Here is a 14,981-nt window from a genome sequence, read left to right as displayed (position 1 = left end):
CCCCAGTATTTACAAGCACTTACAAGAATTACGAGATTTTCTAAGACCCCTTGTGTCACAGTGGCAGATAATCTAGCCATCCCTGATTAATTAAATTCAGCACTCAGAATATTTTGAGATGAGCTGATTTATTAATTTACTAGTTACAACAGCACAGCTGGCAATTCACAAATATTTGCTGATCTGTGATAGATCTGTAGCTATGAATAATTTTATAAATTAGATGTGGCTGAAATGCAGCAAAACTAACCACTTCTCTCTTTCTCCCCCTCTCTCACAAATATACACATCAGTTACAATCTAAAATTATGAGTACTTTTATCTACTCTTCTTTTCTCTGTAAAAAAACAAAACACAAAACACAAAAAACAAAAACCCACATATATCCACAGGAACACAATATAGTGCATCAACTCTCAGGGAGTTCACTGACATCCTTGCTTCCAAGCTCATCCATATACTTGAAAATAGGCCATGAAATCCAAATTGACCCTTTATAAATTACTAAATGAACTGATACCATGTTAGGAAGAATAGAGGGAGCAGAGGAAAGAAAGAAAAGAATAATGAGAACCTTTTAAACTTAAAAGATACTAAAGAGAGAATACAATAAAATGCAGTGTGTGAACTTTGAACCCGGGTGTTTTAAGAAAAGCTATAAAAGACATTACGGGGACAAATAAGAAAAATCTGGATACGAACAATATATAACAATATCTGAAAAATCACTTTATTTTCTTAGATGGTATAATGGTATTGTATCAACTTAGAGAAATTATGCTGTGATACTGAAAATAAATTGCCATGTTTACAGTTGATTTTATCATAGATCAATGGGAAAAAAAGTAGAAAAAACAAACACGGCAAATATCACAACTGTTAAATCACTGTATTTTTCATTCATACCATATTTTCAACAATTAAAAAAAATATATATATATACACACACATATATATATATATATTTGTAGAGATGGAGTCTTGCTATATTGCCCAGGCTAGTTTTGCACTCCTGGGCTCAAATGATCCTCCTTCCTGTCTCCCCAAATAAGCACTGTAAGCATGAACCACATGCCCGGCCACTGCTTTCATTTTTGTATGACTATTTCTGTAATAAAAAAAAATTCAAAGAGTATGTAGTCATGATTGTGGTAATATATATATATATATATTTTTTAAGTTCAAAAAGGCAAAAAAAATGTTAGTACAATTAATCACATTAAGGGAGGTTTATGAAAAAAATCCAAAACACAATCTTTATTTTAAAGCAGCAGTTCTCTGATTTTAGCTTTATCAGAATCGCCTGGACAACTTGTTAAATTGAGTATTATCAGGTCCTATCGCCAGAGTTTTTGACCAAGTACAGAATAGGGCTTGGGAATTTGCATTTCAAATTGCCAATTTCTTAGGAGATGCTGCTCCTGCTGTTGGTGCTTTGATAATCACTAAAGCAAGCTCTAGAAACACAGGAATCTGATACGCATATTTGAGAGGCATCATGGTCTTTACGTTTCACAGTTTTACGTAAGAGGGGGAAAATAGGTTGTTAACAAAAAGCTATACATACTCAATTGCAAATATACTTTTTGTTTATAGAGGAAAAGGACTACATTGTGAGAGATGGAAAGAAGGGCATAGATGTCATCAATTCAATGTCAAAATTAACTAAACGAAACTAGGGGCACAGCTGAAGACAAAATAATTACAGTTCAATGAGTAAATAAAAGACACCATTACATCCTCAGTCTCGCAAATAAAATACACACTGGAAAAAACGCATATGTAAACAGCTTTAACAAGACAGAGGAAAAACTTCCTACAGAAAGGAAGAGGGGTAAGGAGAGGGCAGGATTCTTCATAACTAAACATTTCAAAGCTATTGGCTTGAGAGCACAGCTAAAAATACACTGCTATTTTAACAGACAGCGTAGGTGAACATAACAGGCAAACTTTTAGACTGACCAAATTTATATAAATACAAATAATTTACATTATGACTGAAAATGATTGAACATACACATCATCTCTGCTCCCATCTACCATTAAAATACGATGTGAGAAAAAAGTGTAAGGGGGTGAAACAAAAGAGAAAGAATAGGAGAAAAACACAACAGCAGAGAGACAGCTGCCCACAAATTCTGGAAGAAAATGAGAGGTAAAGAACGGAAATTGATTTTAATGAAATAAAGTAAATGCTTAAGTGTCTGCAGGTAGGAAATGCAAGGCTACTTCATATCCAGAATCCTTACCCTTTTACCCCCAAAGCTCAGGAAACGGGGGTAAATGGGAAACATGAAGCTATCTATAAACAAGTTGAACAGGTAAGATGCCTAAAGCCTGCCCAAGAGAGCCAGCCATTTGCCCCAAACATATAACAATGAAGGTTTATTCTCTTTGGAGAACGTAAGTCTGAAGAACTCTGGACTTGGCATAGTAAAGAACAGAGAGGCTGCTGAAAACAGGCAGATTAACTATTAATATTTAAATATGAGAACAAATCTCCCTCCTTCACTTCTCAGGGCAGTTGGCTCATAACACCTCTCCCCACCTGTCTCCTCACTTTCCAGGAAGTTGAAAAATATCCTTCTGAGGAAATAAACTAGCCCATAAGAAAAGACTTATAGTTAATTATCAACTATTATGGTTCTATTATATTGAGAAACTTGTTAGAATAAAATCCATATATCTGGATATTTGCTAGTATTGCTAAAAAAGAATTTAAATGCTTTACTAAATTCTAAAAGCTGCCCTAGCAAAATAAAAGAAAAACGCTGCCCAGGCCGGGAGCGGTGACTCAAGCCTGTAATCCCAGCACTTTGGGAGGCCGAGATGGGTGGATCACGAGGTCAAGAGATCGAGACCATCCTGGTCAACATGGTGAAACCCCGTCTCTACTAAAAATACAAGAAAATTAGTTGGGCATGGTGGCGCGTGCCTGTAATCCCAGCTACTCAGGGGGCTGAGGCAGGAGAATTGCCTGAACCCAGGAGGCGGAGGTTGCGGTGAGCCGAGATCGCGCCATTGCACTCCAGCCTGGATAACAAGAGCGAAACTCCGTCTCAAAAAAAAAAAAAAAAAACAAAAAACGCTGCCCAAAGAGAATCTGCCTTACGCATTCACTTTACCATATTTGCTGGACAACCTGCAATTGGCAAGTTGCCACCTGCGCACAAAGCATAGTAATTATCGTTAATTGTTTAATCGTTAATTGTATCATAAGTTATTATGATCACCTTACTTATCCTTACTTTTAAAGATCTCAGTTGTTTCTTACTCAAACTTTCTCTACTGCCTGCCTCCCCAACACCCTGAAATAAATGCTATGCAAGAAAGACAAGTAATTATTTGATGATCATATTTCTCTCTCTGTAGACAGATTAAAATGTATTGATTTTTATGTAGTACAGAGTGCCTAACTTAACACAGACTTAACAGTGTCTGTCATTAACAGATATTTGCTAAATTAAAATGAACCATTGTCAAGAATATCCTTATTAGAATAAAAAATGCTTATTTCCAATTAATTTAACATTAAATAAGAAAAGCAAGCTGTAGAAGAGTGGATCGTAGGCTGACATGCACTCTTTCTCCCATAAAAGAAAGAATATGTGCTTATTTCTACACACATAAAATAAATGGTCATATACACAAAAAAACAAAGGCTAACACTTGTCACTTCTATGGGAAAGCTGGGAAGTGGGATGAGTAGGAGGCTTCTGCTCTTTCGCATCTGGGTTTTGAACATACTACCCTTTCAAAAACATATATAAAAATAAAAATTTTGAACTTAAGGAACTTTAAAAATTATCAGTACAGTACTTTTGAAATAAGTATGCTTACCTTCTCCCACATCACACATGATCCCTAAACCGTAAGCTAGTTAAGGATTTTAGCCATCTTTGTCATCCTCTTGCACCGACTAAATTGATTTGTGGTCACATAAATAAATATTGAAGTTTCTGCTTACAAACAACTTACCTTCATCTGCAGTGGTCATATCTTGTTCTAGTTTCAGTTTCTGTTGGTTAATTTTTAGCATGGATTCTTCAATCGTCCCTTGACTTATTAGTTTTATAACTAGTACTTCTCTAAAAAAAAATACAAGATAGGTCCACTGGTTAATAAATATAGTTATTTGGATATTTCTAAACTATATTTCAGAGTTAAAAAAGAATAACTTGAAAATTATGACAAACATATCCTTAAATTCTTTTATTTAAACTACTTGAGGTTGACATTTTCTGACTATTTAACTTTTAGACACTCCTGAAGATTCAAGAAAAGAGAAAGATATTTGTACTTTAAAAATTACTGGCTGGGCACAGTGGCTCAAGCCTCTAATCCCAGCACTTTGGGAGGCTGAGGTGTGTGGCTTGAGGCTAGCAGTTTGAGATCAGCCTGGTTAACATGGCAAAATCCGGTCTCTGATATAAAAAAAAAAAAAAGAAAAAAGAAATACAAAAACTAGCTGAGTGTGGTGGCACACATCTGTACTCTCAGCTGCTTGGGAGGCTAAGGCATGAGAACTGCTTGAACCCAGGAGGTGGAGGTTGCAGTGAGCCGAGATGGCGCCACTGCACTCTAGCCTGGGTGACAGAGTGAGGCTCTGTCTAAAAAAAACAAACAAAATAACAACAACAAAAACACCTCTCTCTCTCTCTCTCTATATATATATATATGGATAAAATTACATTACAACAAACAGTTCTGTGTTCAGATGGAAATTACATTTTTAAAAGAAACATGCTTTGCTTCTTAGGTCCTGAGAAGCAGTGTCTCTGTACACTTGAGGCAGTGTGGTCAAGTACAAAGTTTCACAATAGATACTGGTTAAGTATTTAGTCTATAAATGACTATATCAATATCTTTTGGACATATACTAAAATACTTCAAAAAGAAGACACTGCTCTTTATATATGTAAGCAGAGTTGCAACAATCTTCACCTCTTTGCAGTGCTGTGACAAATGTCAAAAGTCAAAATTGCCATTCATCTAAAATAATCTACAACTCAATTTACTTCCTAAAGGGTAACAGGATAGCCCAGCAATAGTTTGTACATTACCAAGTTTGTCTGGCTGTTAACTGGTCTACCAAGTGCATCTTTTCAATTACTAATCTTTTTCAAAGTGGGTAGACCATTGATAATACCTCATCTTCATGAACTGCAGAACTATTTGGAATGTGGGTGGATGGTTTTAATTACTAGAAAATCTAAGGGTTACATAGTGCAGTTGATGTTCAACACTGCTGGTATAGAATACATCGGTAGCCACGCTTTGCTGAAAAATAAAAACTCAGGCAGGTCATCCAACACTATATTCTAATGGTCTTCACAAATTAAAGAGGCATTGAATTAAAAATACATTTCAACTAAAATCACTTACTTAGTCTGGCCTACTCTATGGCATCTATCTTCTGCTTGTTTGTCATTGTAAGGATTACAGTCAATATCATGAAGTATAACAACATTTGCTGAAGTCAGATTTATTCCTAATCCACCAGCTTTTGTTGATAGCAGAAACACAAAGATATCCATATCGGTATTAAACTCATCAATTAGATGAATCCTGTAAGATAAACAAATTAGGTTAAATCTCACTAGAAAGTTGTATAATGTAATCAAAATGGAAATCATAAAATGGAGATGATTATCACACGGGAAAGAAACCGGAAGATGTCAGCACATCTCTTGGTATTGCAGTTACTTCTCCTCTGGCTATACCATTGAAGAGCCTCCTCAATTCACCAACTTCTTTTCTATGACATTGCTACCCCTACCAACTCTTACTTCAACTATTCAGATTCAATTAATTCCTAAATGACTATTTTGTCCTTTTTAACTGTGGCTTAGCTAAATTCTATGTACAGCTTTTCAATCCTTACCCTTCTCAGAAGTATGTCAGCTGCTACATGTAGGCAGACAACATTCCTGATGAACCAAGGACCTCAAGATCAAACTGATCAGTTGATTCTCTTCTTTTAAAAAAAGCATTATTTTTACCTTTACTCTAATGCAGAGGGAAAAAAAACCACTCTGGCCCACTACACAATTCCTTCTTTATTAAGACAATTCCTTCTTTACTAAGGACAATCTTTAAAACCTTTGGGAATTAAAAAAACCTTAATTACTCTTAAAATAGGAAAGATTTTAAAACAATCTTGATTAAAGAGGTGTTTTAGACTTTGAAAGATTTTTAAAGGGGAAAACCATAAAAAACACAATTATAATAGCTGTTTTAAAATATGTTTGTATACAATTCAAATAGAAAAATTAAAATTATTTAAGTTTTGAGACATAGACCCGCGCTATCACCTAGGCTGTAGTATAGTGATGTGATCTTGGCTCACTGCAACCTCCGCCCCCACAGCCTTCCTAGTTGGGACCACAGGCTTGCACCACCACACCTGGTGATTTTTGTTGTTGTTATTGGTATTTTTAGCAGAGACAGGGTCTCATCATGTTGTCCAGGCTAGTCCTGAACTCCTGAGCCTAAGCAATCTACCTGCATCGGCCTCCCAAAGTGCTGAGATTACAGGCGTGAGCCACCACGCCTGGTCATTGAAATTATTCTTAAGTTAATGATTTAAAGCAATCAAATGTAAAAATAACAAAATTATATCTGGTGCTCTAGACATTTAAAATTCTAACAAATAGTAATAATAAATAAGTGATTTTTAAAAAAACTAACTTGAAATATACCAACCTTTCAGAAATCTGAGTCTTTCCATCTAATCTGAGGTACCTATGCTGATGATGTTTTAAGAGAACCTCTAAGATATCCAGCATCATGGTAAATTGGCTAAATAACACAACTCTATCACCCTGTGAAAATACATAGATGAATTAGAAAAAACTGTTTTACTATTCAAAGCCTTGACAGGTCTAAACAATTAAGTGTTACTTAGATCATGTTGATAAATTTGTAGAAAATTCTCTATGATTAACTGCTTATTTAATAAAAATCAAGTAACAATACCTAAGATATATATCTTGTTGTAGCCTACATATGAATAAACTGCCTTAACTTCCAAATTTCAGGGTTAAAAGTTAGCTCTCAGTTTGGGTTTTAAAGAACAGTTAAATTACTTCCTTTTCATAAGAAAAATATTAGAAAATGTGAAAAGTTGCGTATGTGTGTACTATCTAGATTGTGATTTTACAAATTTAGGATATTTCACATATAAAGAGCAGTATTTCTTAAGTAACCATTTAATAAATGGTGCCTTCGAAAACCAATTTTGAAGCACACATACAGATTGCCACTTACGAAGTAACGACAATTGAGACATTTTTAAAACATCAATACAGATACAGTCTACTTTCTATTGTTTTTGTCTGAGGTTCCAAAGAGGAAAGGATGTAATCAAGAAAACATGTGAAGAAAATGTTCAAAACAACTATGTTCTAGAAGAATGTAGAACAGACATAGGCTAATTCAAGCAAGTCAGTGTGCTAGAATTACTTTAAGAAGTTTAACTAACTGGGAAGATAAAAAAGAGTGCCATTCTTCTTTAATACCTTCTGTTTCAATTCAGACAAGATGCATCCTAAAACTCGGAATTTTCCAGAATCTAAAATCAAGTCCATGTCTAACTGAAAGTTATTAATGTGTCGATACTGTTTACAAAGTACATGTAGTTCAAAGTCTGTCATAACTTCCATATCTTCAAAGATCAAGTCAGGATTAGCCTCACAATGTGTAGGTTCCTTAAAACAAAACAAAACACAGTATATTTAAAAATAAAAATAATTTATAATATAATCGGAAAAACTTAATGAAATTGTTCACATCTGATAAAATACCTAAATCACAAAACATTTTAGTGTAACAGATACAGCAAGGAAAATTAATAGTAATCTTTTAGGTATAATAAACGAGGGGAAGTCCTTACTGTTTTAAAGATAACATACTAAAACATTTACAGATGAAATAATGTCTAGAATTTGGTTCAAAATAACCCTGGGAAGAAATCTGGGGTATAGATGAGACAAGAATGGTGTCATTATCAAACGGTAACTTTCAAAGGGGTAAAGTAACATATGGGCAGACAGTTTCATTTCGCAATTCTATTAGAAATGTTTGAAATTCTCTGTTTAAAATAATATAAAAAGGTTTTAAAAAGAAAATGGATGAGCCAGGTACAGTGGCTCATGCCAGTAATTCCAGCACTTTGGGAGGCTGAGGGGGGCAGATCACCTGAGGCTGGGAGTTCAAGATGAGCATGGCCAACATGGTGAAACCCCATCTCTACTAAAAATACAAAAATTAGCTGAGCATAATGGCAGGTGCCTATAATCTCAGCTATTCAGGAGGCTAAGGCAAGAGAATCGTTTGAACCCAGGAGGTAGAGTTTGCAGTCAGCAGAGATCAGGCCATTGTACTCCAGCCTGGGCGACAAGAGCAAAAGCCTATCTCAAAAAAAAAAAAACCCCACAAAACAAGGGGGGTTGCTTTCAACACAAAGATCAGTAAGGATAAACAACGATAAAATGTTAAAGGAGAAAGAGGCAAAAATTAAGAGTAATTGCTAAAATTATAAGGAAGAAATAAAATGAAAGAGAAGTGCATTATGGAAGTACAGACTAGGAGTTAGCAAACTGTTCCTGTAAAGGTCCTGATCATAAATATTTTAGGCTTTGCAGGCAAGATGACCTGTATGGCAAGTACTCAACTCTGCTCCTGTAGTGAGAAAAGCAGTCCCAGAAAGCAAAAACAAACAGGCACGACTGTGTTATAAAACCTTATTTATAAAAATAGTCACTGCCGTGTGGCCACAGTTTACTGACCTATGATGTAGGTTATCACTACTTCTTTGCTCTTATGTCCCCCAAATCATCTTGAACTGTGTTTTTTGTGGCTGGGTGCAGTGGCTGACGTCTGTAATTCCAGCACTCTGGGAGGCCGAGGTGGGCAAATTGCTTGAGCTCAGGAGTTCAAGACCAGCCTGGGCAACATGGCAAAACCCCATCTGTACAAAAAATTAGCCGGGCGTGGTGGCACGTGCCTGTAGTCCCAGCTATTCAGGAGGCTGAGGTGGGAGGATGGCTTAAGTCTGGAAGGCAGAGGTTGCAGTGAGCCATGATCACTTGCCTTGACAACAGAGCCAGACCCGGTCTCAAAAAAAGTTTTTCTTAAATATGTAGTTAAAGGTTTAGTATGCCCATAGGGTTCACCAATCTTATAGTCTAACAACCTCTTAATAAAGCTCAGTGTTAACATAATATTTACCTTTAGCATAAGCTGAGACATTTCCTTGAGTTTTTCAGCTGTGTAATATTGGCGATGTAATAAAGGATGATTGGCCATTTTCCTCAACTGCATCATGACATTGCACATTTCTGTATTTTTCTCTGTGACCCAAAAAGAACACGTTAAAAAATAAAATCAAGTTCATAATTGTTGAATATATCAACTAAGTTTTTAAATTATTTCTTCAAATTCCAGCTAGTTTTTGAAAATGAGCAAATCCCATTATATGACTAAATGAAATGCAGCCCCAGGACAAGATTCTTTTTCACATCGTGAAAATCAGATTATACCCAAGTTATTGATAGATTTTTTCAATCTGTTGAAAAGACCCAAATAGAGTTGCTCCTGCTTCTCCGACATTGCACACAACTCAATTTGATCTTTCTTGGGGGGTAACTGCTTGAGAACCTGAGAAAGAAAAACCGTTTTAGATAATCATTCTAGCAAAAAGAAAAACCTAAGTATTAAAAACAATAAAAAATAAAAAAAGTGGATAAGCATTACCTCTTCTTTTACTCTTCTGAGAATAAATGGCTTTATAATTTGTTTTGCATGTGCTATTCTCTCCTTTTCATATATACTTTGCTCATCTGCTGATTTCTGAGCAAAATAAAAACATATCCTTTTAGGAATTATTCATTTAAATTATCACAGTAACAGTATTGTTACACAACATAATAATCTCCCTCACTACAGTCAGAGTTATTTTCTGTAGAAACTTGATTCATTCTAGAGGGAGCTTCACATTTAAATTCTGAGTTGCCATGTACTTCTTGAAGCTGCATATGTATTTTGAAGTTTCATAGTATGTAATCACGTACTCTACTGAGGTAATCAATTTGAACTGTACTAGACTGGTGATTAGAAGTCATCAACTGATGAGTCATGAACTGATTACCTAAATAACTCTCATTTAAAAATGTGTCTACGTGTGGGTAGGGAGAAGCTTGAGGGGTAGAAAAATCTTTCTTTCTTAGTGGAAAATGGCCCCAAAAGAAAGCTAGTGCTGGCTGATGCAAATCATGTGGTCTAAAAATGGGGAACAGTACCTAGTCAAAAATGGTTATTTTGCAGAATTAAAAAGTAGAAATTTATTCTAGGATGTGAAGGAGTCCTCCATATATAGGAACTAAAGGTAAAGATAGAAAGTAGTTCATAAAATCTGCTAGGCCATTTCAAACACTGTATATTAAGTGTGGGGGAATTCGAATTAGTAAATGTTAAAAAGGCAGTTAAACTACAGTGGAAGAATATCGGAGAAAATTCTTGCAAAAGATTAGTGATTTGGAAGAGAGCCAAGAATCAATATAAACACTGCTGTATTGAAAAATGTGTGAGTTCTTGAAGATTATATCTTACTTTTCCTAAACAATAAATGAATCTTTTATTGTGAAGAGGATTTCTTTACCGTCATTAAAAGTTGTAACTTTTGTTTTATTAACTTTCATATTTCTCAGTATAGCATTTTCTGGATATCCTAACTTTGTCTAGTTCTACAGTTTACCCATAGTTTTGATATAGATGATATAAAGACCAAACTTGCCACACATATTACATATCTGAGCTCTTTATCAATTTAAAATTGTCATTCTGCAGAAAATTAGGATATGAACCAAGACTTTCGGCTATCAATTATGGAAATTGTGATTTGTTTTCCTCCATTATATTCTGGCTGACTTTCAAACTGATCCAAATATAGAGTTATCACCTACTTAACCTTATTTCATAGAGCATACGTACTATGAAAACAACAAAAGAGACGTTAACAGAAGAATGGCCCAGTTAAAACACAAGTAACACATTTGGGAGAAAACATGCATTTATGCTTACCGTCTTAGAGGAAAACATTCTTCGTATTTCACTGGTGCTACTACTAAACATGTGTGGCATAACAAAATTCAACAGTGACATGAGTTCTAACAGATTATTCTGTACAGGTGTGCCTGTGAGCAGCAAACGGTTATTTGCCTGTGAATGAAGGTAAAATTTATATTAGTCTTTTCTTAAGGAGCCACTCCTTTCATGTCTACCTCCCTGGTGAAGGAAGGGAGGAGAGATAAATTAAAACCATTATTAATAATTTAACATTCTGTGATGAATGATTAGTAATTTGGATAATTGATGTTTGCTATTATCATCTATTAAACTTAAGGCAGAATATGAAAACCACTGGTCTTATAAGTAGGTAACTTGCGTCCTCATATCACCTTTATGAAGCGATGAAAGATTATTTATAAAGTCTGACATACAGAGTAGGTGAATTTAACTTATGACCTAAGAATTTTTTTTTTCATTTTTTAAAGGATTGTTAAAAAACAAAATCAAAGAATATGTGACAGAGGCCATCTAGTCCATAAGGTGTGAAAAATTTACTATCTGCCCTTTTACAGAAAAAAACTTGCTAATACATAATACAGAAGACTACATATATTAAATTACATAATCTAAAATTTTATGGTAATTTGGAAAACTTCACAAACATTCTCTTACATTAATTGTCATAAGGTGCTGGTAGCGAATGGAGCCCATATTCTTCAGCATATGGCCCTCATCAAAAATTGCGTAATTAAGTTTCAGCCGTCGAAACAGACTACGGTCATCAGAACTGCTGATGGCACAGTTATATCTGTCACCAAAAGAAAAAACATCTCTAAGGTTATACCTTTAAGAGCCTGGAGTCCAGCGAGATTTAATGTCTTAAAAAATCATTTTTTATTTACACATTTCTAACAGCCAGTACTTAAAGAACAGCACTAGAAACAGGTAATACTTAAATAAATACTGATGTATTTGTATTTAATAATTATTGATGCATATTGTAACCAAGTTATGAAAGCTGCAATACATAATTGAAAGAAAATGTTAATATCACAGACAACTTCTACATACCTGGGAGGAGGTCAATTTGGGTATAATTTATAAGTAATCTGCTCCAAGAAATGTTATGTTTTAGTAAGCACAAAAAAGAACATGAAGCTAAAACATATTTTTCTTTAAAAAAATATATTTTAGGCCGGGCGCAGTGGCTCAAGCCTGTAATCCCAGCACTTTGGGAGGCCGAGGCGGGTGGATTACGAGGTCAAGAGATCGAGACCATCCTGGTCAACATGGTGAAACCCCGTCTCGACTAAAAATACAAAAAACTAGCTGGGCATGGTGGCGCGTGCCTGTAATCCCAGCTACTTAGGAGGCTGAGGCAGGAGAATTGCCTGAACCCAGGAGGCGGAGGTTGCGGTGAGCCGAGATCGCGCCATTGCACTCCAGCCTGGGTAACAAGAGCGAAACTCCGTCTCAAAAAAAAAAAAAAAAAAAAAAAAAAAAATTTTATTAAACTAGCAGAATAGATCCAAGAAATAACAGTTAATAGCTAGTAGCTTGAGACTGCATATGGAGCCTGTTTTATTAAAAAAAAGAAAAAAAGAAAGAAAAAAAAAAAAAAGAACAGGCCAGGCGCAGTGGCTCAAGCCTGTAACCTCAGCACTTTGGGAGGCCGAGGTGGGTGGATCACCTGAGGTTGGGAGTTCAAGACCAGAATGATTAACATGGAGAAACTCTGTGACTACTAAAAAAAAATACAAAATTAGCCGGGTGTGGTGGCGCATTCCCGTAATCCCAGGTACTCAGGAGGCTGAGGCAGGAGAATTGGTTGAACCTGGGAGGCAGAGGTTGCAGTGAGCCAAGATCGCACCACTACACTCCAGCCTGGGCAACAAGAGCGAAACTCTGTCTCAAAAAAAGAAAAAACAAAATTCTGCATGAATTTTTTAAGGACAGGCACAAGAAGCCAGTAGTGAGAAATAATAACTACAGTTAAAATAGAACTTTAAATAAATCAAATAATAAATGTAACACAAGAGCATTAAGTTCAGTGCAAGATATCTGTATCAAACAATTACTACCAAGTAGTAGTCAACTTAGCCAAAGTTATAGTTTTCATTTTTATTTCTGCCCTAACTCAAATTTCTCATTAAGAAAATAAGATTTCATTGTATTTATTACTGATACTTATTTGTAAATTAAAAAAATAACTCATTTTGGTGAAATATCTCAAAACTGAGAGACTCCTATTACGAGATGCTTTTTTTTCAATTAAGTGGGCAAAACCTTTTTATAGTCATCATTAATGAGGTGATGCACTAATAAAAATCTCCTGTATTGGTGCTAGACACCAAACTAAACAATGCCTGAATCCTCAACATAAGTCATTCTATTACTTTTGTATCACAGTTCACAGCATAAACTTTCATACATAGTACTACTACAATTTTTTTCTTTTTTTAATTTGGGGGCTGCACAAATACCCACCCTCCCCAAATTTCTCAGTACTTACGTGGTCACAATTACATTGTAATCTTCATATCTACTATGAATGTTAAATCTAATTTGTTTACGTTCTTCTTGAGAACCTAGAGTTTAAAAACAATAAACAAATTTTGAGTCTATTTATTGTGCTGTACTATATTTTAATTTTTAAGGAATTTTCAAAGTTAAAAGCAGAATGACATATTCTTACCATAGTAACAGAGCACCTTCAAAGTAGGGCACCATAAATTAACTTCCCTTAACCAGTTATCTATGGAACAGAAGAGATATTATTTGCATCTGCTACAATAGGGTATATTCATGCAGTTAAACGAACACTAAAGTTTGAAAAGTGCTAGTTAGAAATTAGTCTTTTATAAAATATAAATACCAGCCAGGCAAGGTGGCTCACACCTGTAATCCCAGCACTTTGGGAGGCCGAGGCAGATGGATCACCTGAGGTCAGGAGTTCAAGACCAGTCTGGGTAACATAGTAAAACCCTGTCTCTACTAAAAACAAAAAAATTAGCCAGGCATGGTGGCAGGTGCCGGTAATTCCAGCTACTTGGGAGGCTGAGGCACGAGAACCCGGGAGGCGGAGGTTGTGGTGATCCGATATTGTGACACTAGACTCCAGCCTGGGTGACAGAGCAAGAGTGAGACTCTGTCTTTTAAAAAAAAAAAAAAAAGAAGGCTGGGCACGGTGGCTCATGCCTGTAATCCTAGCACTCTGGGAGGCCGAAGTGGGTGGATCACCTGAGGTCAGGAGTTCAAAACCAGCCTGGCCATCATGGAGAAAGCCCATCTTAAAAAAAAAAAAAGAAAGAAAATATACCATGATGACTGTTTTTAAATCACAAACCCTTTACAATATCACTCCTTATGAAACTTATGTAAAATGATCTTGAGGTTTTGTGAGGCATCAAAATGAAGGGCAGAGGATTAAATATTATATCTACAGTTGATTATTAACCGACAATTTAAAGGGAAAGGTTTTCTTTGTTACATTCACATGTACAAATATTCTCTTATTCTAACTTCTACATCCAACAAACTGAGAAAGAATGGAACAGTTACATGAGTAGGAATTAATGAGATACCTTCATCCAGTAAACATTTAATTTTACATTTAAACGTACTCATGTTCTTTTAGTCACTTTTAAAAGTAACTAAAAGTATTATGAACCAATAAGTGGTCCTTGGTCTATAGTTTTAAAATGAACTTACATTTGAGTTATTTTCTTTTTAAAAGACTGCCAATATAATCAAACACACATATATACACAAAGGAGAAAAGTATAAAAAGACCATAAAATTAATATTCATTTCTACAAACTAAGAAACCACGGCACGCTCTCTGACACACACCCATATACACACTGTCTTCTACCTATATAAAACATGGTAAAATTAAATACAGTTGTCTC

The 14,981-nt window shown here is 35.2% G+C and overlaps 1 protein-coding gene across 3 annotated transcripts in view; it reads right to left on the bottom strand.

The window, feature by feature from the left end:
- Nucleotides 1-14,981, bottom strand: part of SMARCAD1 (SNF2 related chromatin remodeling ATPase with DExD box 1) — an 84,629-nt gene that overhangs the window by 637 nt on the left and 69,011 nt on the right. For all 3 annotated transcript variants that reach the window (XM_010340147.3, XM_003929544.2, XM_010340148.3), the window contains 11 exons: nucleotides 13,766-13,825; nucleotides 13,583-13,658; nucleotides 11,743-11,878; nucleotides 11,083-11,220; nucleotides 9,757-9,852; nucleotides 9,543-9,660; nucleotides 9,232-9,353; nucleotides 7,521-7,709; nucleotides 6,706-6,824; nucleotides 5,386-5,568; nucleotides 3,979-4,088 (listed from right to left, as the gene is read on the bottom strand). In XM_010340147.3, coding sequence (XP_010338449.1) covers nucleotides 3,979-4,088; nucleotides 5,386-5,568; nucleotides 6,706-6,824; nucleotides 7,521-7,709; nucleotides 9,232-9,353; nucleotides 9,543-9,660; nucleotides 9,757-9,852; nucleotides 11,083-11,220; nucleotides 11,743-11,878; nucleotides 13,583-13,658; nucleotides 13,766-13,825 — 1,347 coding nt within the window. The remainder of the gene's footprint in view (nucleotides 1-3,978; nucleotides 4,089-5,385; nucleotides 5,569-6,705; nucleotides 6,825-7,520; nucleotides 7,710-9,231; nucleotides 9,354-9,542; nucleotides 9,661-9,756; nucleotides 9,853-11,082; nucleotides 11,221-11,742; nucleotides 11,879-13,582; nucleotides 13,659-13,765; nucleotides 13,826-14,981) is intronic.

This window comes from Saimiri boliviensis, chromosome 3, assembly GCF_048565385.1.
Source record: "Saimiri boliviensis isolate mSaiBol1 chromosome 3, mSaiBol1.pri, whole genome shotgun sequence".
In the NCBI taxonomy this organism is placed as follows: Eukaryota; Metazoa; Chordata; class Mammalia; order Primates; family Cebidae; genus Saimiri; species Saimiri boliviensis.
Note: the sequence above shows the minus strand (reverse complement) of the source record. Positions and strands in the feature narration are given on the sequence as shown.